General features: G+C 42.2%; 1 protein-coding gene across 3 annotated transcripts in view; it reads left to right on the top strand.

Annotated features, from left to right (window-relative positions):
* TJP2 (tight junction protein 2) overlaps nt 1-24160 on the top strand; it is a 78480-nt gene that overhangs the window by 5525 nt on the left and 48795 nt on the right. Inside the window, exon 1 of one of the 3 annotated variants that reach the window (XM_047101802.1) lies at nt 1770-1921. The exons of 1 other annotated variant lie outside the window; for it this stretch is intronic. In XM_047101802.1, the coding sequence (XP_046957758.1) occupies nt 1910-1921 (12 nt within the window). In that variant the 5' untranslated portion in view covers nt 1770-1909. One more of the 3 variants, XM_047101809.1, reaches the window with a different exon arrangement.

Consider the following 24160-nt stretch of genomic DNA (forward strand, 5'->3'; position numbering starts at 1 on the left):
CTCCTGACCCCAAGATCAAGAGTCATAGGCTCTACTGACTGAGTCAGCCAGGCACTCCTGCCTGTACCTTATACATTTTAGACCGTAGCAATATACATTTTTACCATAATGAATATTTATTTTAACTTTCAGGCTAATATTTAGCCTAATTAGAATAGTCATGGATTATAGTGTTTCTGTTTCTGTTTCTCTTTCCCCAACATTGTGTATGTGTGGGAGGAATTTGGGGGTGGCAGGAATACTAGTAGGGTGACAGCATACACTTCACAGATCTTTTGTGAATAAAATATATGTTCTAAAGTTTATTTTGAGAGAGAGAGAGAGAGAGAGAGAGAAAGAGAGAGAGAGAGAGAGAGAGAGAGAACAGAGTCCGACATGGGGCTTCAACTCATGAACCACAGATCATGACCTGAGCCAAAACCAAGAGTCAGACACTCAACCAACTGAGCCACCCAGGTGCCCAAAGTATTTGTGTTTTAGGAAGCTGAACTGACAAATTTCAAGTTACACCATTAATCATGACAAAGAGCTCATGTCACATCCTTGAATGCAGTTGTTTTCTAAATTTTACCTCTATGCATATGTAAAGTCAGACTCTAGAATTAATTAATAGGGCAATTATTATTTTCTATTGTAGACTTTAATCAGCCATATGAAATATATACATTATGTTCACAAGAAAAAGATGGCATCATCTTTTGAAAGCTTAATTATAGTATGCCTCATCTGATAGACACCCCATATGAGACTAAATATATAGTTATATATTTATAGTTAGTGACAAGTCAAAGGCATTTGGAGGAAGATGTATAATACATTGTGAGAGAATTATGGGGATAGTTCCTGGTAAGTAACAGTTACTAGGCTGTAATTAACAGATAATGATTAAAGTCCAGCTGTATCTTTGCCACTGTATTAAAGAAAACCTTTGGTAGAGATGAGAGAACACTGCAGATACTCTAGATTTTGCCATTTGAGTTGAAGGTGAACAGGAGAAATAATGTTTTCTAGTAAAACAACTTTTTTAGGACGTGTAACTTTTTTTAAAAGTTTATTTATTTATTGGGGGGGGAGGGGCAGAGAGGGAGAAAGAGAATCCCTATCAGGCTTCCTCCCTATTAGCGTGGAGCCCGATGCTGGGCTCGATCTCATGAATTGTGACCTGAGCCGAAATCAAGAGTTGGACACCTAACTGACTGAACCACCCAGGTGCCCCTAGGACCTGTAGCTTCTAAGACCTTTGTTCCTCTGAGGAGGAAATAATGTTCCGAATATGGCTTTGTTGAGAACCATTTGTTGAGAGCCATTTATTATCACAGAAGTAAAGGAAGTGTTCCAAGTTCTAGGTTGCGGGGTTTCTTTTGTGCCTTGATGTGGAGCACACCTAAGACCCGGAGGCTGTGTTGGGAAGGAGGGTAGTCTACGCTGTGGAGGCAACCAGCCCATTCTCCGTCCTTGGAAGGCAGTTCACAAATATATGTGGCAGCAGCAGAATGAAATTATTTGGGGGAATTAATTAGCAAAACTAACCATTTCTGTTTGTGAAAGAATGACTCGTTTAGATGGAACTTCCCTGTGAGCTCATTTTTAGAAGCCCGGTTCCTCCCTTACCCTTCTTCCCTCAGGCTGAATCAGTTTCCTTCTCGCCCATGATTGGTTAGTGTGCACATGCCAGTATTTATTAGAGCCCTTATCACGTCTGCTACATGCCGGTCACTTCCTGTCTGCCATGAGCCTTTCCTTGGTCTGAGTCATCTGGGTCACCCCAGAAGCTGATGGGGCATCAGACATACCCACTACGCTTAGCACACCCAACTGACTGGATCTGGGGAAGGCTTTTGTTTCATAAACCAATAAGAATTGAAGACTCACTGGGAACTCAGAAGAGTGGATTCCTGACATTTATATAATGAATGAGATGGTTTGTAGTAAGAAAAAGACCTGTCGAGTTATATACTAACCTTTTATGTAGCGGTGTATAAGCTGTACCACTAATTAGTTGGGTGGCTTCAGGTAAGGCACGTAAATTTAGTTTCTCTCTAGGGAAATGAGTAGTTCGATTTGAAGGTCTCTGAAGTCTTCTCAGTGGTTGGGTGTAAAGCCTAGAGAACATTCTAAGTAACTTCTACTGGTTCTTGTCATCTTAAAGTGCTTCCATGCACTTTAAAAACCTTGTGTTTGTTTGTTTCTTTTAAGAAAAGGTCCAGTGGATTTTCTCTGAAAGATATTTTTCTAACAGATAAACTGAGAACTCAAGTGTGGCAATAGCTGTTCTGCTCATGAAGTGCTGGAAAGATCTATTATTCAGTTGCAGCTTAAATAATGCACCATCACAGTGTGTGCCGTATTCTCTTCCTTGCTCTGCAGCCCAAGCCAATATCTGTAGTCATCTTGAGTCGCTTAAGAATCGTTCTTTCTTTTTCCTCTTCCCCTCCAGTGTTCCCAGTAAGCACTACCTACTGGGAGTCTCCCACACCCCCTTCTTTTCCTGTGGACTTCTCTTACAAGGGCCACATCACCTGCAGCAGGAGTGTGGAAAGTAAGGTGGAAGCCTGCAGCTGGGAGCCCGTTCTGGTTTGTTCTTCATAAACCGCTTAAGATGAGCCTCCTGGTTCCTGTCTCAGGACCTCACTGTTCACTGCCTGACGTAAAATCACTCACTGTCACTCAACTTTGAGCATCACTTCAGGCAGAGCACTTTGCCTACTTTGGGCTGGTCTGTTTAGTGTCTGGGTGAGTTTTAAGAAGGGAGAGAAATTTGTGGCATCCTAGACACCCGTTGAGATTTTCCAGAAATGGAACTGGAAACATTTGTGCTCTTCCTTCTGGTGTTATTGTCAGAGTCTAAAACCAGACAAGCAACGACATGGTGAAATGAAGAGGTACCAAGTTCATCTTAAATACTGGTGGCCTTCTTTCTTTTTAAAAAAATTTTTTTTAATGTTTTTATTTATTTTTGAGACAGAGAGAGACAGATTATGAGCAGGGGAAGGGCAGAGAGAGATGGAGACACAGAATCCGAAGCAGGCTCCAGGCTCTGAGCTGTCAGCACAGAGACCAACGCGGGGCTCGAACTTGCAGACTGTGAGATCGTGACCTGAGCCGAAGTCGGATGCTTAAACTGACTGAGCCACCCAGGCGCCCCTCAAGTTTTTATTTAAAAAATTTTTTAATGTTGTTTTTATTTTTGAGAGGGAGAAGGAGAGAGACAGAGCATGAGCGGGGGAGGGGCAGAGAAAGAGGGAGACACAGAATCTGAAGCAGGCTCCAGGCTCTGAGCTGTCAGCACAGAGCCCGATGCAGGGCTCGAACCCACGGACCGTGAGATCGTGACCTGAGCCGAAGCCGGATGCTTAACCGACTGAGCCACCCAGGCGCCCCCGGTGGCCTTCTTTCTAGCAGACCCAAATCTGAATTTTAGTCAAAGGTCTGGGAGAAATATTTAGTCTACTTATGCTGCTTAAGTGCATAGTTTGCAGATGTCTTTACCAGAGGCAGGAAGAGGCAGGAAAGGTGGACTCAGTTTCTACCAAAGAACTGAGGTTAAAAAAAATGTGCCTGAAACAGAAAAATTTTCCCAGAGAAACAGTGGCACCTGGGGTCTGTCCTCACAAGCTCGTTTCCTCATAATGGAGCTTCTCTTATATTGTTACTTTCCTGGCATTTTGTTGAAGTATAATTTATACACAGTAAAATACACAGATCTCCAAGTGGACAGCTTGATAAATTTGTTTTTGTTTGTGTTGTGCATGTAGCACAAGCCCCACCATTTTAACCATTTTGAAGTGTACAGTTCAGTGGCATTTAGTATGTCCACAATATTGTGCATCCACCACCATCTGGTTCCAGAGCTGGACGGACTCCTACATGAATGTGTGATTACCACCTAGATCAAAAAACAGGACTTTCCATCACTCTAGAAGGTTCTCTCTTGCTACTTCTTCCTACTGTTACCACCCCACCCACAAGGGAACCTCTCTTCTGACTTCTCTCACCAGTGGCTTCTTTTCTTCAGTATAACCTCCTCGATGTGCATCTGTGTTATGTGATTCAGTAGTTCTTGTTTGCTGCTGTGTAGTATTCCATTTATCGTTGGAATCTCTTGTCTCTTTTTTTCCTATTATGAATGAAGCTGCTGTGGAAATCACCAACACGTTGCTCTGTGGCCTCACGCACTGATTTCTCTTGTCTAAATTCCTAGGAGTAGAGTTGCTGGGTCATGCATCGGGGATATGTTTGACTTTGATTCTGTAATTCTGAAGTTGGACAGACCTGGGTTTGAATTCCTCCGTCCTGCTGCTTGCTTGCTCTACCTCAGGCAATTTATTTTTTCCGTGTTTGGTTTTCTCAGCTCTACAGTGGGCGGCACTGTGTACCTGCTCAGTCAGGGCTCGGTGAAGAAAACAGACATCATTTTGGCTGTTTCACGGAGAAAGGAATTTAATGGAGACAATTAAGTGCCTACAAAACAAGAGACTGGAGGGATGAAAACCAAGGGCACTCCACTGGCTTTCATATTTGGGTCCCCCTGCCTGGAAAGTTAGAAAGCTGCTGCGGCTCAGAGCCAGGACCTTGAAACACCTTCTACCTTCTCGGTCTTTTCAGTCCAGAGGTGGCTGAAATGGTAGGGAATTAACGATAGTGGCAAAGCTCAGGTCTGGGAAGTCCAGTTTTGCCTGCCACTGCTGGCCATCTGCTTTCCTTCTCCTTCCAGACCTTAAACAAGTGCACCCTGTTGGCAAGAGGGCTGGGGTTTCTGGCCTCTGGGAGCAAGGGAAGATGAGTGCCAGCCAACAAGAAATGGGATAGACACCTCCTGGGGTTGCACTGGCAACCTGAATGACAGTGGTTGTAACTTCTTAGTATCCTCACTGTTACAGAAGAACAGGATGCCAAAGCAGTCATAAGACTGCCTTCTGTAACTTACATTCCGAATCCGTCCTTTGACTTTATAGTCACCTGCTGGATCCTGGATGCTGCTGTAAGACCCACCTGTCACCTAACTGTTTCTCCGAAGGGCCTCAGCTTCTCCTGCTCTTGATCTGTGATTCTAGGTACTTCTCTATATGAGTAAGCTTGAGAAATTATAATTTGCAAGCCTACCAATTAATGCAGAAGCTGAAAGGTGACTTAATTCTAAGAACAGCTGCTTTGATGTATTCTTTATGAAGTTTAATGAGTGTTTTCTTCTGGAAGTCCTTCTGATTTGTTAGTTTTTAATAAAGTAAGGGGTGATGTGTAAATCTTATTGATAGATGGGCTAAAAAGGACGTTCCCTTTTTCTGTCTTTAACTTTCATTATCTTTTGACAAATGAAATGGAAAGAGATTCGATTTGTATCCTATTTGGTGCCTCGAATCTCATGCAGGCAGCACACTCTAGTCTACTAAAATATTTGGCAATGGTGACTGTCCTTTTTCTAGCTTTTGTTATGAAATGTGAGCTATAGTGTATTGCTCTTAAGACATTTAAACATCTTGAACTAACTGAATCCATTTTTTACTTCCTAGGGACCTTACTATTACTGCTTTCAGGGGGTTGGCCAAGTGATTTATTGATTAAGATTTTATTGTAGGCTTGTATCTATAGTGCTACTTCTGAAGGCTCCTTGCAGAGAAATGTGAAGCGATAGGAATGCAAATATTCTAAGTGCCAAGATAAGCATGACCAGTAACTTCATTTCAGCCCCTGGTGTAGCAGTTAGAGTGAGCTGGCTTTGCAAAGCTTGCTTACATTTGATTGTGTTAGAAATATATTGACAGAATCCCATTTTCTCTCTTTTTAGCCAGACTTACCCAGTCGGCCAGGGCTAACAATGGATGTCCAAACAGTTTACAGTGGTTAATACAATGGACAAAGGGTTTCACTGTTTGGAGAGTGGAAACGAGAGCTGATGGGGAGCTTCTTAAGGGCACTGACCTAATTCATTCCTTCAATGAAAATGATTAGTTTTAAACATATATGTATTCTGATCCAGGTGTTTATAAATATTTAAGCTAGTAGTATTACAGCCTCAGGAAGGGATGTGTGGTGCTGCTTTGTGTATTTTGGAAAGTACAGCCTTTATTTTTATTTGACAGTGGCCCTTAGATTTTTTTTTTTTTTTTTTTTTTTAGTAAGTTCTGGCACGAACTGATTTTCCACAAAAGTTAGGGAATTAAGAAAGGCAGCTGAAATCACACATCACCTTCCTCCATCCTGAAACCTCCTCACATTCAGGAATTTTAGTCATCCTCTTTTTAAAGATAAACTTCCCTGTGAGCCTTTCTTCTGTAAAATGTGGAGAAACAGAACTGGGTTAAAAATAAAGTTAGTTCAGGCATTGCTAAATTTCTGAGTATCGTGTTTATGATTTACTTTGTCCAGGAAACATAAATTGCCAATGCTTTTGCTATTTATTACCACAAAATATTTGCAGTCAGTATGCACTGTCTCAAAGAGTATCTCTCACCTATTAATAGAACAGAAGCAAAGGAGAGTGCGCACGTCACTGTGAGGTAAAAAAGCTCACTGGGCTTAGTTGTAAGCTCCAAGTAACAACTGCATTGTTGTTCTAAGTGGTCTTTAAGTATGATTGGATGATTAAATATAAATGTTGACCTGACTGGATTATATCCCAGCCGTGAACTGTCCTGAAAAAAACAGCAGTAACCTGTCACTCCCGACAGTTACCAGACTTGTTCTTTTGGCTTTATATTTGGGATAATGATTTATGCAGTGAAGTATCACAGAAACTGGGGTGCTGTCATGTCTGTCTGTCTCTTTCATCTGTTTCAACCTGGATATATTGGCTCTGTTTGTGTCGTCTGCTACATAGATAGTCCGTTATCTTCGTAAGAAGCAATACAAGCTTTTTGATTGGGATGAACTTGATCAAAAGAAATGCTTGGAAACAATGAATTGCAAAAAAAGTCCTCAGTGAGATCTAAACTTCAGTGCATGTGTTTATCCTTTCAGAATGGCAGACTGTTTTCTGGGGGGGTTGGGGGGTGGGCTGTGTTCTGCCTAGTGTTGGGAGGGGTATCAGTCTCAGTGCTGGGGGTTGATTATGGGTTCTTGAGGGCAGGTCTGGAGTTCGCTTTCCTAGTCCAGACATCATCACATTGTTGCTCAGTCAGTGAAGGAAAGCACAAGGAAGACAATGGAGCAGGTAAGTCCTACAGGACTGAAGTGTGATTCGTATGGGTGTGTATACTCTCCCTCTTCTTACAATATTCCCAGCCCTGCAAAAAAGTACCTTGTAGGTGGCTTGGAGACTGTTTGAAATAGCAACTTTTCATTATTGGACCAACAAATCTAAAAGACAAAACAAAACACAAGAAACCCCACCACATCTAAAATACGCATTAATAGTATGCATTGCAGAACAGCTCTGAGGCTGTGTCCTTCATTTCTACAACTATGGGTGTATTGGGGACAGACCCACTCTACTCATTTCCCAAGTATTCAGCAAAACTGATGTTTGTGAAAAAATGCCTAATCGTGAGGGGGCCCAGGTTTTGCTCTATGCTGTAGGACTTCTAACTTTCCTCTAGTGAAGTGGGGGGAGGAAGCATGTGACTGACGTTGTGTTAGACCTTTGGTGCAGATCTCACTGACTGATCCCACCCACTTGGAAGTGGGTGTTAAAACCTGATTTGATAGGTGAGGAAAGTGAGGCTCAGAAGTGTTAAGTACTTTGCCCCATGTCACACAGCTCAGTGTGATAGGCAGGGAATTTGAGCCAAGGTCCACTTGACTAATTCAAAACCAGTAGGTTCTTCCAACTCCACCAGCCTCTGTTTTTCAGAATCAGATGGGCAGAGACATAGTGGGAGAAGCTAAAAGTCCTCTGTTGATTTCTAGGAGTTTAAACATTATCACTGAAAGGGTACAGAAGTTTTTCCCTCCAGGGAATCATGAGTGATGATAATAATATGAGTGTTTTTAAGAGATGTTTTTATTCTTCAATGACTTGCTTGTGCTCATTGCTGTATGGGGCCCCAAAGACTCAAAGATGAGTAAGACACAGCCTTATGGGGAAGTAGTTTATATAAAAAACTAGCTAAAACCACAATTTATTATACAGATATTAAGAATGTCTTGTCTGTGAGAGACTTTCTTCAACTCCACAGCCTCTAGTTAGAAATGACTGTGTTTTCAACCCTCCCTCACCCTCCGCCCAAAACTCCCGCAATTGTTGTTAATGTCAAGAAAAACTTGTGGCTACAAAGAACGTGGGTTGTGGAATTAGAACGTCTTAAACATGCTGTGTTTGGGAGCTTGGCTGTTAAGGGTCAGAATTCCATCACAAGTTACCTCAGGATCAAAGTACATCTTTTAAAACATTACAAATTCCAAGAAGTTTAGGCTACCAGATACTCACACTTGCATGTGCAACAGAACAGTAAGCTTTCTTTTCATATGTAGCCAAGACCATATGCATTGATATAGTGAAAGTTTTGATTGAGGGTAAAGACAGAGTGGGAATTTTGGAGTTAGAATATTTTGGTGGTGGGGCAGCCACCACGGAGTACCATGTGTTCACCCTTGGACAGGTTGGGGTGGGGGGATGTGGACAATTGGAGCATATAGCCCAAGAGGTAGAAACAGCTGGGAAGGTTCCAAATACAGATGTTGTTTCTTTCCGATTGCCCCTGGGAATCCTCGCAAGGGTGCTTTTTCTCTTCCTTACTGCCTCACCACATAGCTGTCTTTGCCCAGGACCCAGAATTGATGAGTTACATGAGCTTCCATGGGCAGTCCGTTCAAGCTGGCACCTACTGGAAATGTTGACTCTTGGTCCTAAGCTCAGCCGCAACACATGCTGGCTGTAGAATTCTGACCAGATTCTAAGTCACACTTCAGGGTGGACGATGGAAACTTCCAGTGTTTACACCCTGTCTTTAAAAAATTTCTTGGGATGCCGGGGTGGCTCAGTCAGTTAAATGTCTGGCTTTGGCTCAGGTCATGATCTCACGGCTCGTGAGTTTGAGCCCCGCGTCGGGCTCTGTGCTGTCAGCGCAGAGCCTGTTTCAGATCCTTTGTCTTCCCACTCTCTCAAAAATTAATAAATATTAAAAAAAATTTCTTCTAAAGCAGCATGTGCCTTGGGTTGTGGGTGACATATCTTCATTCTCTTTTTATGAGGGTGCAGACAGCATTCCAGCTTGAGATCAGGAACCAAGGTTTTTACTTCTCTTTGTGGAACTCATTTCTTCACACAGTGTCTTGCCCAATGTTTATAATACCAACACATGCAGTTAATGATCTACTTTGAGGATTATCTGAAGCAAGATTTTGCTCTTAGCCCAGCTTCCCCTGCGGTATGTGATTGGAAACTGTGAAAACGTTCAGAATTTAGTTTAGGTTAATTATAACCAGAGAAGTTCTGTTTCTACCAAAACCAAGCATAATTCACATTGAAGTGATCTAACTTTCGGATTATGTACCCGCTCAGAACTTGCCCCTTATTAATTAAAAAAAAAAAAGAAAAGTAAAGAATTAAGCAAACAAAATAGGATTATCCCCAAATAGAGGCTAAGGACAGTCCTAAGGTTTACTGAGGATAAAAGTGAAAACCAAGGTGAAGGAAAGCAATGATCAAGAAGTGTGTGCACCTCCCTCAGTACCGGTGTGAGCACCTTGCATGTATAGATTGTGTCTTGGTGAACAGACACCTGCACATCAGTAGGTCGTTACTAAATTTTGCATGAGTTTAGACTAGGGTTTGCACACTACAGCTAACTGCCTGTTTGGTTGGTTGTTTTTGCTTTTTCCTGCTAGTATTACTAGCAAAGAATTGTTCTCACCTTTTATTTATTTATTTTTTTAATATTTATTTTTGAGAGGGAGTGGGAGTGGGAGAGGGGCACAGAGAGAGAGAGAGAGGGAGAGAGAGAATCCAAAGCGGGTTCCACTCTACAGCAGAGAGCCTGATGTGGGGCTCGAACCCACAAATTGCCAGATCATGACCTGAGCCGAATCAGAGGCTTAACTGACTGAGCCACCCAAGTGCGCCTGTTCTTTTTAAATGAGTACATTTAAAATTGGTTATGTCAGTATTCATGTAATATCATTTGCCTCCAAAGCCTAAGATACATACCATGTGACCCTTTAAGAAAACATTTGCCGGGCTCTGCTTTAGAACTCCCATAAGCAGGATGCTTAGTTTCTCGCCCATTTGGCTATCTGGAAATAGGCATGTCAGGATGCTGACTTGTGAAAGATTCATGAGGACACTCTTGTCTGAGGTCCTTCTTGGCTGTGGGAAAGTGAAAGAGAGAAAGGGGTGGGCCTGAGCACTCAAGGGCTGGTTTGCTTTCTGGTTTCAGTCCAGGAAGGTGACTGATAACAGAGGCTGTTTGTGTAGACTTCCTCCAAAGTAAGCAGTTAACATAAGCACAAAAAACTGGAGAAAGTATACTTCAAAGCACATTTTTTTTTTTGTTTTGTTTTTTGTTTTTTTTTTTAAGGATGCAGAAAGGCCATAAAACTGAAATCACCCTCTGTGATCAAACACTTCTGTCTGGGTTTTGGATGTTCTTATTTCCCTGGATTCCAGCTTTGGGACAGTTACTGTTTATTGTGTTTCTGCATTGTTGACTATTTCAGTTTTAAGCAATTCATTCTTTCCTATCAGGGAAAACTTCAAGATTATAATAAGATGCCATCATCTTCAAAGTCTTGAAGAAATGTAGCGCAGAAAAGGAGTCATTGGTGTTCCTCTGGCTTAGGAGACTTGGAAAGGCTTTGGACTCCTATCAGTGACTGATATCCCAGCTCATAAGCATTTACTGTCATTGTTCTCTGTACTATTCCAGGCCTTCCTACATCCTACAAACAAGCATCCCTTGAGGGTGGGGACTATGTCCTATGTTGATTAGGTCTTTGTTTTCAAAGCCTGGTACACAGGTACTTAAATGTTCAATGCAATCTATCTTTTAAATCTTTTATTGAACTTATACCACAATGCCCTTTTTAAGGGTGTGGCTTACTTAATATAGGAAACACCTCTCCCATGTGGTACTTTAGAGTTTATAAAAACTCCCACGTATAATTCTCACTCAGTCTTCACAAAAACCCTGGGAGATGGGTATCATCACCCAAGATGCTCATAGAACTTGGGGTCATATAGTTGGTTAGTGACAAACCAGGGACAAAGTAGAATAGCTAGAGAGAGCTTAGTGTGTTGTGTTGTTGTCTTTTCCCCTGACCCCCTTTTCTTGCCCACTCCTTAGTAACAATACTGCAAAGCTGTCTTTGAACCTGGCTTAGAAAGTATGGTTAGCTTTTGTCTTTTCTCCCAGGAGAAAGGGGATCCTGAATGGGGCTTAAACCCTTGGATGAGCCCCTTGGCTTCAGCTGATTAGAAGCCATTACTGCATGTGGAATCAGTGCCAGGCCCCTCTGTCTTCCTTTTCCCACCTCCTGTGTCTAGTAACCTGCTGGGGCTGTCGACCTAGGCTTACCTTTCTTCTCTGGCTCTCAGTAAAATAAGGAACTTGGACTCAAACATGTAAAAATACAAATCTCCCTGTACCACTGACCTGCCTCAGACTTTTACTTACTCATAGACGACACCAAAATTCTTCCTGAGTCCCAGGCTCCACCCCGCCCCCGCCCCTCCCTCCCTCCCCCCCCCCCCCCCCCCCCCCCGCCTCCCTCTCTGTGCCCTAGATGTGGTGGTCTCTTGTCTGTCCTTCCTCAGTGAGTTGCATACCCTACTTCCACATGGTCACTGAGAAGGAAGGCCTTCCTCGAGTCCCGGAAGAGGCAAGTTCTCTCTATTCTAGACCTTTGTGTGCTTTCGCATCCTAGCACCTGTCAGCTTTAATTCTGCAGTTGCTGACTGACTCCTTGATTTACATTGACCCTCATCAGCCTGTGAGCTCCATGAAGGCAGGGCCTTGTTTGTTACCCTCATTGTCTAATCTCAAGTGCTCAGTACAAAGCCTGGCATGAGAGAGGTGCTTGATAAATATGTGTTGAATAAATCAATGAATGGATTCCACCTTCTTCATTGAAACTTTAACTTCTATACGTCTGTCTTCTGAAAATTACGTTCCTCTATACCAATTAGGTCCAGTGATGAACAATTAGAAAGTGCTATCTTCTGCTTTCCAGATGGCTTCATTTTCTTTGAATATCCCACAGCACCCAGAGCCAGGTTAGCAACTTTGTAGGGTGATTATGTATTATAATATGCCTTTGCCTTTGTGGGTTTTTTTTTTTTTTTCAACGTTTATTTATTTTTGGGACAGAGAGAGACAGAGCATGAACGGGGGAGGGGCAGAGAGAGAGGGAGACACAGAATCGGAAACAAGCTCCAGGCTCCGAGCCATCAGCCCAGAGCCTGACGCGGGGCTCGAACTCACGGACCGCGAGATCGTGACCTGGCTGAAGTCGGACGCTTAACCGACTGCGCCACCCAGGCGCCCCGCCTTTGTGTTTTTATAATGTTAATGAATGACTGTTATTTTCTACTTTTAGTACCCCCCATTTGCAAATTTATCTTGCCTCTCATAAAAGCTATAATGGCGGGATTTTATTGTAATTATTAAGGTTCATTTCTAATTTCCTCTAAATGAGATTTATTTTGCAATTTTAAATTTGAAGGGAAACACCATTCTTTTTGTTTCTGCATCACTGCACCATCTAGTGGATAATATCTGTTACTATGCAATGGCCTTTTCTGATTTCCTGACAACTTCCAGTTCCACAAAAGGGAAATGTTGGGTGTCTTTTCATACTTGAAGATCGCGTATAATTTCTACCAACAGTTTATGTTACTAGACAAAGATGGATTCTTTTTGAGAGGAGCTCAACATTGCTGAAATTCAGAATTAAAAAAAAGTTGTTGACCCCTATTTAACATTTCCCATGTCACTAATACTGGAACAGTGCAGATTTGGGGAGGAGGTGTCTACACACTTTTTTATGGACTCAGTTGGGCTCAGTTTATATAATAATGGTGTATAAGGTATTAGACCACCGAATGAGATCTTCTTCCAAGTTTAGGAACAGAACTGTTTCAACCACCTTACCTTTTTCTTTATTTAATACGTTTTGTCATGAGAAGAAAACATTGGAAGCCTGACTATTTTTGTTTAACTCGACTCAGTTACATCTACTGTGTTTTCTTATTAAGTCAAAGTCCTTAGTAAGACTTGCTGATTGGCATTTTCAGTATTTTTAACAGCTTGGCTTGGTCTCTCACTTGGCCTCAGTGTGGGAGGTGGATACAGGAAACCTCACCTTTCCCCTTCCTGTCTCTGGTCTTTGCTGCCCCCTCCCCTTAATGGAGTGTGTTCCAGTGCAGCTGATCATTCTTTGTTTTTCTCCATTGATTCCATGAGATGCAGGGGACACACACTGTGCTAAACTTACAGTTACCGAATTTGATATTTTAAATATATAATAAGTACATATTAGGTTGAAGCTATAAATTGTAAGCTTTTAAATCTTATCCATAGATTAATGGTTTAATGTCTCATACTGACAGCTGGTTAAATTAGTGTTTTCAAAATGTCAAAAAATGTGTCTTATAAAGAAAGGAAGTTTAATTAAATAAATTTCCATTAAAGGCACACACACCCACAAACCCCCAAAGTATCATTTACTAAGTTTTACTAGCATGCCTACAGAGGGAACTCAAAATCTTTTTCCCACATTCATTTTTTCTTGAAGGAAAAATTTTAAAAGATTACCAAAAGGATCCTTAAAGTATGAAAGCAAGTAACTGTTTCTGTAAATCCATAGTATGTTTTTTTTATTTTTCCTCAAAGTGGCATTTAAAAAACAGGGCATTTGACTTATCTTGCTACAGTAATGTGAACTGCCAGAACTTCTTCTTCTTCTTTTTTTTTTAATTTATTTATTTTTGACAGAGACAGAGTGCGAGCATGAGCTGGGGAGGTAGAGAGAGAGACAGACAGACAGACAGACAGAATCCGAAGCAGGCTCCAGGCTCCGAGCTGTCAGCATAGAGCCTGACATGGAGCTCGAACTCACAACCCGTGAGATCATGACCTGGGCCGAAGTCGGCCGCTTAACCGACTGAGCCACCCAGGGGCCCCCAGAACTTCTTTTAAAAGTAATGGGTCAGGACATATGAAAATGCTTAGAAATGTTTGTGGTCTTCAATTCAGAAATACTACAAATTATGGAGAGGGCTCCATGCACTACAATTTTGCCATAGTATTAAAGTAGTCAAAAAAATCTGGAAACATTAAATTGCTAGGGATATAGTTAATACATTATATGCTAAATGTGGCTATTTATAAAGGTAAGTAAACATTTAGTTTCTTAATTGCAGTCGGCACCTTTCCAATGCTCAGTGGCCACAGGTAACTGGCAGTTACCATACTGGACAATATTGTTATAGCTCAGAGTTCTGTTGGAGTCACTGCTAGACCAGTGCTTCTCCAACTTCAGTGTGTGCCTTAATCACATGGGTGCTCCTGGTAAAATGCATATTCTTTTCAACAGGTCCAAGGTAGGGCTTGATTTGGCATTCCTAATAAGCCCTAGGTGTGGGCAAGACAGTATCTAAATGTGAGGTCTTTTTAAAGACCTGCATGTACTTCCCAATTCTGATAGAAAAGGCATGTCTTTGAAGCTTCAGACTCTGGAGGCTCCCTGGCTTTCTGGGGATTAACCAGTTAATTAACCATTAAGTGACAGATGGTGGAGGCACTGAGTCACTCTTTTCTGTGTGAGCCGTCCTTTGATGGTGCCTCGGATGGGTCTGGATGGACAGTTGAGTCTGGGTGTCATTAGGGCCAACCCTGCTGGCAGGATTTAGCTGAGCACTCTAATAATTGGTTTTCTAACCTACCTTTTGACAAAGCAGTTTATAATTTTCTTTATCTTGGTACCTGTCATGGGGTGGTGGTTTATATGTGTTTTTTCTTCTTTTTAAGTGAAGCTGTGTCTTAATGTAGTATGGGCTTAGTCAGATTCAAAATCATAGAGTAGACAGGGCTGTGTGTCCCTGTTTCCAAATTAGCACCTTCCTTTTTGGCTTATTAATGCTTTCTTTATAATTACAAATAAGAACGGTCTGTTTAAATGACAATTATACTTCATAGCTCAGTGTACCAGAATTATGAACATAGATGTCTTAAATGTAATTACCTGCTGATTTCACCCCCCCCCCCCCATATCTTACTAAAACTGGACTCATGCAGATCTAGAATCAAATTGTAACCACTACCTACTAGTTGTGGAGCCATGTGCAAGTTCCTTAGTATCTCACGGTATATGCTATATATCTTTTAATTAAGACTTCATTTTTTTTAGGGCAGTTTAAGATTCACAGCAAAATTGAGGAGAAGGTACAGAGATTTCCCAAATACCCCTGCCCCCACACAGGATCAAGCCTTACAATAATTATCAGCATTCCCACCAGAGTGGTTTGTTAGAGCTGATGAACCTACACTGACACATCATTATCACCAAAAGGCCATAGTTTACATTACAGTCGACTTTTGGTGTTGTACATTCTGTGGATTTGGACAAATGTATAATAATGACAGGTATCTATCATTATATGATATCATACAGAGTATTTTTACTACCCTGAAAATCTTCCGTGCTCTGCCCGTTTTCTCTCCTTCCTTCTAATCCTGGCAGTCACTGATCATTTTATTGTTTCGACAGTTTTACCTTTTCCAGAATGCCATATAGTTGGAATCGTACAGTATATAGCCTTGTTAGATTGGCTTTTTCCACTTAATAATATGCATTAAGTTTCTTCCATGTCCTTGCATGGCTTGATCCCTCATTTCTTTTTAATGCTGAATAATATTCCATTGTCTAGATGCATCACATGGAGTTATTCATCCATTCACCTACTGAAGGTCATTTTGGTTGCTTCCAAGTTTTGGTAATTCTCAATGAAGATGCTAAAAACATCTGTTTTTGTGTGGACGTAAGTTTACAACTCCTTTGGGTAAATACCAAGGAACACGGTTGCTGGACTGTATGATAAGCGTATGTTTGGTTTTTAAGGAAACCACCAAACCGTCTTCCAGAATGGCCGTACCGTTCTGCCTTCTCGCCACTTCCTACAGCTTCACAGCCTCACTGCATTTGATGTTGTCATTATTTCACATTTTGGCCCTTCTGATATGTGCAGTGGTATCTCATTATTCCGATTTGCATTTTCCTGATGACATACGGTATTATACATCTTTTCATATGCTTATTTGCCATCTGCAGATCTTCTTTGGTGGGGTGTCTGTGAAGGTGTTTGGCCTGTTTTTTAGTCAGGTAGTTTTCTTGTTGAGTTTTCAGAGTTTTTGTGTATATTTTGGATGATTGTTCTTTATCACACATCTTTACAAGTATTTTCTCCTGGTCTTCAGTTAGTCTGTTCATTCTCTTGACATTACCATTCACAGAGCAGAAGTTTGTAATTAAAAAAAAAAAGTTTTTAATGTTTATTTTTGAGAGAGAGAGAGAGAGGGAGACACAGAATCCAAAGCAGGCTCTAGGCTCTGAGCCGTCAGCACAGAGCCCGATGTGGGGCTTGAACTCTTGGACTACAAGATCATGACAGGAGCCAAAGTCAAATGCTTATTTACTTGAGCCACCCAGGCGCCCCCAGAGATTTGTCATTTTAATGAAGTCTGGCTTATCAATTCTTTGTTTCAGGGCTCATCAGACCTTGTATTTTCATATGTAAAAAAGGGAGGAACTGGGTTTTTAGAAGGGTTAATGGTTAACAGCCATTAAACACTTAGCACATATTGTCTGGCACTTTGTGATGTTCAGTCAGTGATGATATGTTTTGGGTGCCCCTGTTTCCACATGTGTTCACAGAGGTACAGCCACAGGGAACTTATAACTTAGCTGGCTACTGCAAGAGCCAGGAATAAAGTCTGACCGGTTCCCTTCCTGCGCCCTCTCCTTCCGAAGTCACTGCAGAAGAGTTGCTGAGCCAGGTTGACTGAACCCAGGCCAACTACTTGGAAATGATCGTCAAGCTTCTCAGAGGGACTGGATCCATCTAGTGCCCAAGCAATAATACCATGCTTTTGTTTGTTTGTTTGTTTGTTTGTTTGAAGGCCAGGGAACTGACTGGTCACAGGTAGTTTCTGAAAGGCTCCATCAGTGTACAGGGGAAGAAGGCAGCGTTCTTCATGGAAAGGATACAGGCTTTGTAGCCACACTGACCTGGGTTAGAATGTGTCCTCTGCCACCTTTTACTTGTATGAACTTGAGCAAGTTACTTTACTTCTCTGACTTGTCTTTTCTGTAGATGAGTCTAACAGTTATGATATTGATAATAGCTAAAAATGATGGAGCATTTTCTCTGTGTCAGGCACCACCCTGAGTTCTCTACATGCACTGTCTGATTAAATTCTCTCAACAACCCTAGAGAGGTGGGTGTTGTTACTTCTCTTGCTTTACAGATGGGGGAAACTGAGGCAAGGAGAAGTTAGGTAATTTGCCTAACTGGTGAAGCAGAAATTGGAAACCCCACTTTCTGATTTTGGAATGCTTGATGCATCCTTCTTAAAAAGAAACAAGCTTTTTTGAGATATAATTCACATGCCATACAATAAAAGTATACAATTCAGTGGTTCTTAATATACTCACAGAGTTGTGCAACCATCACCTTGTCAATTTTAGAACATCTTTATCAGCACAAAAAATAATTCACATATCCATTAGTTAAATCACTCCCATTTCTCCCTGAACTCTTATTCCTAGGCAACCACTGGTCTACTTTGGTCTCTAGATTTGCCTCTTCTGGACATTTTACATAAATGGAATTATATACAGTATTTGTCCTTTTACATCTATCTGGCTTCTTAAAATGTTTAAAATTTTTTTTTTAACTTTTATTTATTTTTGAAAGACACAGAGAGACAGAGCACAAGCGGGGGAGGGGCAGAGAGAGGGAGACAGAATCTGAAGCAGATTCCAGGCTCTGAGCTGTCAGCACAGCACCTGATGCAGTGCTGGAACTCACAAACTGTGAGATCATGACCTGAGCTGAAGTCGGATGCTTAACCGACTGAGCCACCAGGCGCCCCTCTTAAAATGTTTCCAAGGTTCACCCATGTTGTGGCATATATTGGTGTTTCATTCCTTATTATGGCCCAATAATAGTCCATTGTGGGGATATCCCACATTTTGTTTACCCATTTATCAGTTGATGGTCATTTGGATTGTGTCCAGTTTTTTGCCGTTATAAATAATGCTGCTATGAACATCTGTGTACACGTTTCTGTGTGGACATATACTTTGAATTCTCTTGGAATCCACAGTATGTTCTTAACTACTGTGCTCTTCCGGAAAACAAAACAGGCAATTCTTACTTGGGAATGATCTCGTTATATTGTTGCCGCAGTGCCTTTGGTGGGTACCTTTATTGGGAGTGCTCATTCTGTGACGAATTAGCAAGGCTTTTACAAATACTGCTTCACTCAGTCCTCACAACATTTCAAATAGGGTAGGTGTAGTGAGCCCTGTTTTACAGATGAGGCAGCTGAGCCTCACCGAGTAAACTGCTCAAGGTCACAGAACTTGTAGAATGTATAGGGAGCTAGCTTGGACCCAAGTGTGTGTGATGGCCCACCGCGCTCTCACTTCAGCATCATATGGCTGCCATTTTCAGGGGTATTTATGAATAAATAAACCTCCCACTCGAAAGCTTACTGGCCTGGATTTTACAGTCCTTTCTATGGGTGTTTTCTTCATTTCCCTGTATGAAATAGATAGTGATATACTTGTTTGTACCAAGGGGCAATGGAATTGAGTGTGTGCCCAAGGTCATGGGTGGGTTGGAAGGTCAGAGTCTTGGCTGGAAGTGCCTTTTAGAGTCTAGGTTCATTGCTTTTTGCATTTTAGCACAACTGCTTTCCAAACAACCGTTGCGTCCTCCCTGAGACATACTGTCATTGTCTCCCAATTCTTTAACGTAGACTGAAGGTTCCGGATGGGGTTCAAAAAACTTCAGTAACTCTAGTACCTTTCAGCATTGGGCCTGAGGTGTAATCCTATGAATTCTGATGACCTGTCAGAAATCCCTCTTGTACCTCGTGTGTATCACTTTCTTAACTGTGCACACTGTAAGGTGCGGCGTGAGTATACCGTGCCCACAGTTTAGTTGCTGCCCGTGAGCACTCACCTTGCACGGCTGTGAAGGGAGGGTGAGGAGCCGGTGACAGCCTTGTTACCACATTGGAAAATGAAATACTTGTGGGATAAACTATGAACGTTTTTTATTGGTAAACCAAAATTCATGTAAAGACTTGTTTATTAATTCACTGCTGACTGGTTTACTACTATAAGGAAGGGTTCACTTTGAAGAGACTACAGACAAGTGTCCCAGAGCCAAGGACTTGGTTTATAATGCTAAAAATTACACATCTTAGGAAGAGAGTGGAGCTCATTTTCTGCCTTTGCTGGGCAGAAATGGTTCCTGCTTATTTGTTAGGTGTCCTGAAATTGTGCCTGGTGATTGGAATTTTTACTAAATCCTTCTTGATCGTTAACATAAGACCCTATTTCGTGGGGGAAGAGAGGGGTATGCTCTTTGTAATTGCCATTACCTCATCGCTCACCATGCTCCTGCCCCACATGGCCTTTTTTCTTCCTTGAACATAATGAGCTTCTGTCTCACCTCAGGGCATTTGTGCTTACTGTCCCCTCTCCTTGGAGAGTGGTTCAGATTTTCTTAAGATTAGTTCTTTCCGGTGTCACAGCCCATGGCACTTACTGCCGTCTGAGATTATATGTTTACTTGTTTATTATTGTTTCTTTTTTTCATTAAAATCCTTTCTGTGAGGGAAGGACTCGGCTTGTATCCCCCCAGCACCGACACTGAGCCTTTATCTTCATCTGCTGTGGCAGTAGCAGAGTTGTTCCTGCTTACGTGTCTACTTCCTACTGACTATGGCTGCCTTGGGTAGTGACTCAGGGTAATTTTTCTTTCAGTCCCCAGGTTGCTGCTCAGTAAAGTTTTCTCAGGTCTATGAATACAGAGCTTAGGAATCTTTGGGAAGGTAAATTCCTAAACTTGAGATCTTCTCATGGAGGCTGCTTCCCCCCACAAAATGTCCTTTCGATGTCTCTGGTAGAACAGTTGTTAGGGAAAGCCTGCAGTGGTTCTGGTGGCCATTCCCTGTGGACTCCCCACCCCTTCCTTTTCAAGATCTTTGCGCTGTGCTATTCTTTTCATCATGCATAACCCTACCCCAGCCCCAATCCCATTCATTCTTCAGACCTCATCTCAGTGTGATTTGCTCATGGGAAACACACCTCTCCCCTCCACCCCCCATGAGATTAGGTGTTGGCTCTTGCTAACCTTCCTGAGGGCAATGCCGTATCTGTGTTATTCATTCAATTCAGTAATCTGTATGCCCAGTGCGGGGCTTGAACTCATGACCCCAGATCAAGAGTTGCATGTTCTTCCGACTGAGCCAGGCAGGTGCCCCTGGTGCCATATCTGTTTTAACCTTCATTTGATCCTCAGAGTCCATCCAGCAGGTTACACTTTGTAAACATATGCTGAGTGAATGAGTAAAGAATTAGTGATAATGTATTTGCATATCCATGTTCCACAGCAGCACTGTTCAGAATAGCCAAGAGGTGAGAGTAACCCAAGTGTTTATTCATCAGTGGATGACCGGATAAACAGAATGTGGTATACAGTGGAATATCATTCGGTCTTAAAAAGGAAAGAAATTCTGATGCACGCTACAAGAATGAACAGAGAACATTAGGTTAGTGAAGTACGTCCCAAACAAAAAGACAAATGCTGTAAGACTTCACTTAGATGCCATACCTAGAGTAATCAAATTCAGAAACAGAAAGTAGAATGGTAGTTACCAGGGGCTGGGAGGAGGGGGCAGTGGAAGGTGGTTTAATGGTGTTGATTTCAGTTTTGCAAGGTGAGTCTTGGAGACTGGATGTACAACACTGTGAAATATTTAACACCACTGAACTGTACAGTTAGAAATGATTAAGATGGTAATTTTATTACATATTTTTAAAAATACAATGAAAAGAATTAGGGCAGAAACTGTGACTTCTGGAAGTCACTGTAGAAGAATCTGGAATTCCTAAGTGGTACAATGCCTGTGACTTCTGGGCAGTATGCATAAATTAAGGAAAGAAGTATTTATTTCCTTATCAGGGAAGCTCAAGTATTTTCTAAAGAATGGTCAGAGTCCAGGAGGGAGCTGCTTTGTGTCTCCCCTCCCTGCCTAGGTTCTTGTGCTTCTCTGCTTCTAGGACCCAGTGAGCCCTGGGGTGAGCCTGGCTGCTGTGCGGTGAGCCTGCCTTCACCCACACAGCCCAACTGAGTACTGAGCATTGTACTTCCTGCCCTTCTTGGTGTAAGATTTGAAGCAAACTTTTATTCATTTCCTACCCTGTTTTGCTGTTGTTGTTTTTTAAGTTTATTTATTTATTTTGAGACAGAGAAGCAGAGAGAGAGAGACAGACAGAATCCCAAGCAGCTTCCATGTGCCATCAGAGCAGAGCCCAATGCGAGGCTCGAACTCATGAACCATGAGATCATGACCGGATCCAAAATCAAGAGTTGGACGCTTAACCGGCGGAGCCACCCTGGCATCCCTCCTATTATGCTGTTCTAATGCTTATGAAGAACTTATTCTTGTAGAGTCCAAGGGAATGACCTGAACATTGTCATGCCTCTTTAGCACATGCCCTTTGTAGAGGTTGCCTCATTTCAGGCTGACAGTGGCCCTCTGAGGTATTATCCCATTTATTTATTTATTTATTTATTTACTTACTTACTTACTTACTTACTTACTATTTACTTATGAGAGAAAGAGAGCGCATGCAGGGGGAAGGGGCAGAGAGAGAGAGGGAGAGAGACAATCCCAAGCAGGCTCCATGCCTACCGTAGATAGCCTGACACAAGGCTGGATCCCACGTCTGTGAAATCTCGACCCAAGCTGAAATCAAGAGTTGGCCACTGAAACAACTGAGCCACACAGGCATCCTTCCCCATTTACTAAAGGTGGAGACAGATTATCGAAGATCCCACAGCTAAGTGACGGAACAAAGACCACTCCAGATCGTCTGCCTTTATAGCGCACATTCTTGCCTGTGCTTCAAGTTGCTTCCTGTATGGTCTCCATCTCGTGGTCCAGATTCGTCACACACCTTAACCCCAGACAGTTCAGATAGTGTACTCTTCACACTTATAAACTGCTTGGTCTGGTCCCTTAGTGTAACGTACATTAGAGTACCAAGAATGACTGGAACCCCAAGACCGTGCTTTTGAAATCCCAAACCCAACTTTGAAACCCCAGACATCCCATAAAGTCTCTGCTAGATGTTGAAAAACCTAAAATGTACTTTTCCACTCTCTCCCACCATTGGTAAAAACAAAGAAGGAAACAAGTAATACGGCTCTTTGTTATTCTTTTATCTGCTAAACTTACAGAAAGATTAGGGAGAAGAGAAAACTCTACTGAGTGAACACTCTGTCCCCCAGTTGCCTCCCTGCTTCCTCTCGCCTCCAAGGATGTGAAACATCTTATCTTCAAGCCTTTAATTTCTATGTAACATTAGCAGTTCCATTCACCTGAAACATTACCAGTTCATTTCTAGCCAGCTTATACCTTTTGTGTATGTGTGTATGGGAGGGTCTGTATAAATAAACCCTTCTCTAAATGTTCATTTCCAGAGTACTGCTCCAAAATGTCCTACTTGCTTAATAATTTCTACTTCGATAGTTACTCTGTATGTCTAACAAGAATATTTGCTCTGATTCTCTCGTTCCCTTGCGTGGGAGAAAGGAGGGAAAGAAAGCCCTTCAAGTGGTGTAAATCCAGACTGCTTTCTATTTTTCCTCACAAGTGGTGCTTTTCAAAGCGTTCCGGCGTCTCTGCTGTATGGATGTGTCACTGTGCGAGATGACAACAGGATTTGCTGGGAATGTGGGCCACTATTGTATCCGCCTTACGTAACCACGTGGAGTGGTGGCAATGGGTGAGCAGCCTGGGGTGTAGGCAGTGGCCTGGCCGATTAATCTCCAGAGGCCATGAAGACTGCTCAGGTCCTCCAGAGGATGTGGAGCCAGGCTGTTAAAAAGTTTGGGAGACTGAAAGGCCACGTGAGTCCCTCTGCAAGCTCTCCCTCTTTTCTTTCCCAGCCTTTCTTTGCGGGAAGTGGTTGGGGAGCAAAAGCTTTCGCACAGTGACTGCTTTCTCTTCGGATTTATTTGCCCTTCTGGCAGCTTTCAGTAACAAACTGTGACATGCAGCTTGTAGTCACTGGTGGGTTTTAGAAATACTTGCCTTATTTTTAGCAGACATGTGAAACTGATAGCCTCTTATGGGATTTATGAGTCAAATACTGCTGTCTTGCATGTTTTGGGAGTCTGCAAGTACGTTGTAGCTTCCTGGGAATGACTTAATATACTCCTCGTAGAAGATGTTTGTGTTTGGGGATTTATTTTGGGGTGAAACTTTTTGCTTCCTTATTCTGCAGAAATCTTTATTCTTATATCTAGGTTCTTCAGTTACAGGAAACAGTTTTTGACATGTTCTTTTCTTCCTCTCAGAGTTTTGAATGGCAAGTACTACTGTAGCATGTATGAATGTTTACTTTTATGGCTTGGGGTTTTTATCAGACAGCTCCCATAATTATGGGCTAAGTTTGAACAATGTGGGGTGTTGACTTGGGGTAGATAGACATGGGAGCCCTGTACCCCACTGCTCCCCCAGAGCTAGCTGATCTCTCCCTCACCTTCCTTCCATACACCTCTCAAATTATTGCCACCACCCTGTCTTTCCCGCCTCCGGTGGAAGTGATCACATTTTCTTCTGCTCTTTCACTTTGCAAAGTCTGGGCTTAAAAAATATTTGGTATAAGGTCCCTGTCCAGGAATTGGGTACACCTTGATGTTCACTCATATGCACCTACCCTATTTTTTATTTTATTTTTTTAAATGTTTATTTATTTTTGAGGGAGATTGGCACGAGCAGGGGAGGGGCAGAGATAGAGGAAGACAGAAGCGGGCTCTGTCCTGACAGCAGAGAGCCTGATGTGGGGCTTGAACTCATAAACTGTGAGATCATGACCTGAGCCGAAGTTGGATGCTTAACCAACTGAGCCACCCAGGCGTTCCTGCCCCCCTGTTTCTGAACTTGTGAAGCATGTGGTGCAGGTGCAGGAATTACAGATC

This window comes from Lynx rufus, unplaced genomic scaffold (genome assembly GCF_022079265.1).
Source record: "Lynx rufus isolate CCGP_SWC_20201006 ecotype Redwood Valley unplaced genomic scaffold, mLynRuf1.p SCAF_10, whole genome shotgun sequence".
Lineage (NCBI taxonomy): Eukaryota > Metazoa > Chordata > Mammalia > Carnivora > Felidae > Lynx > Lynx rufus.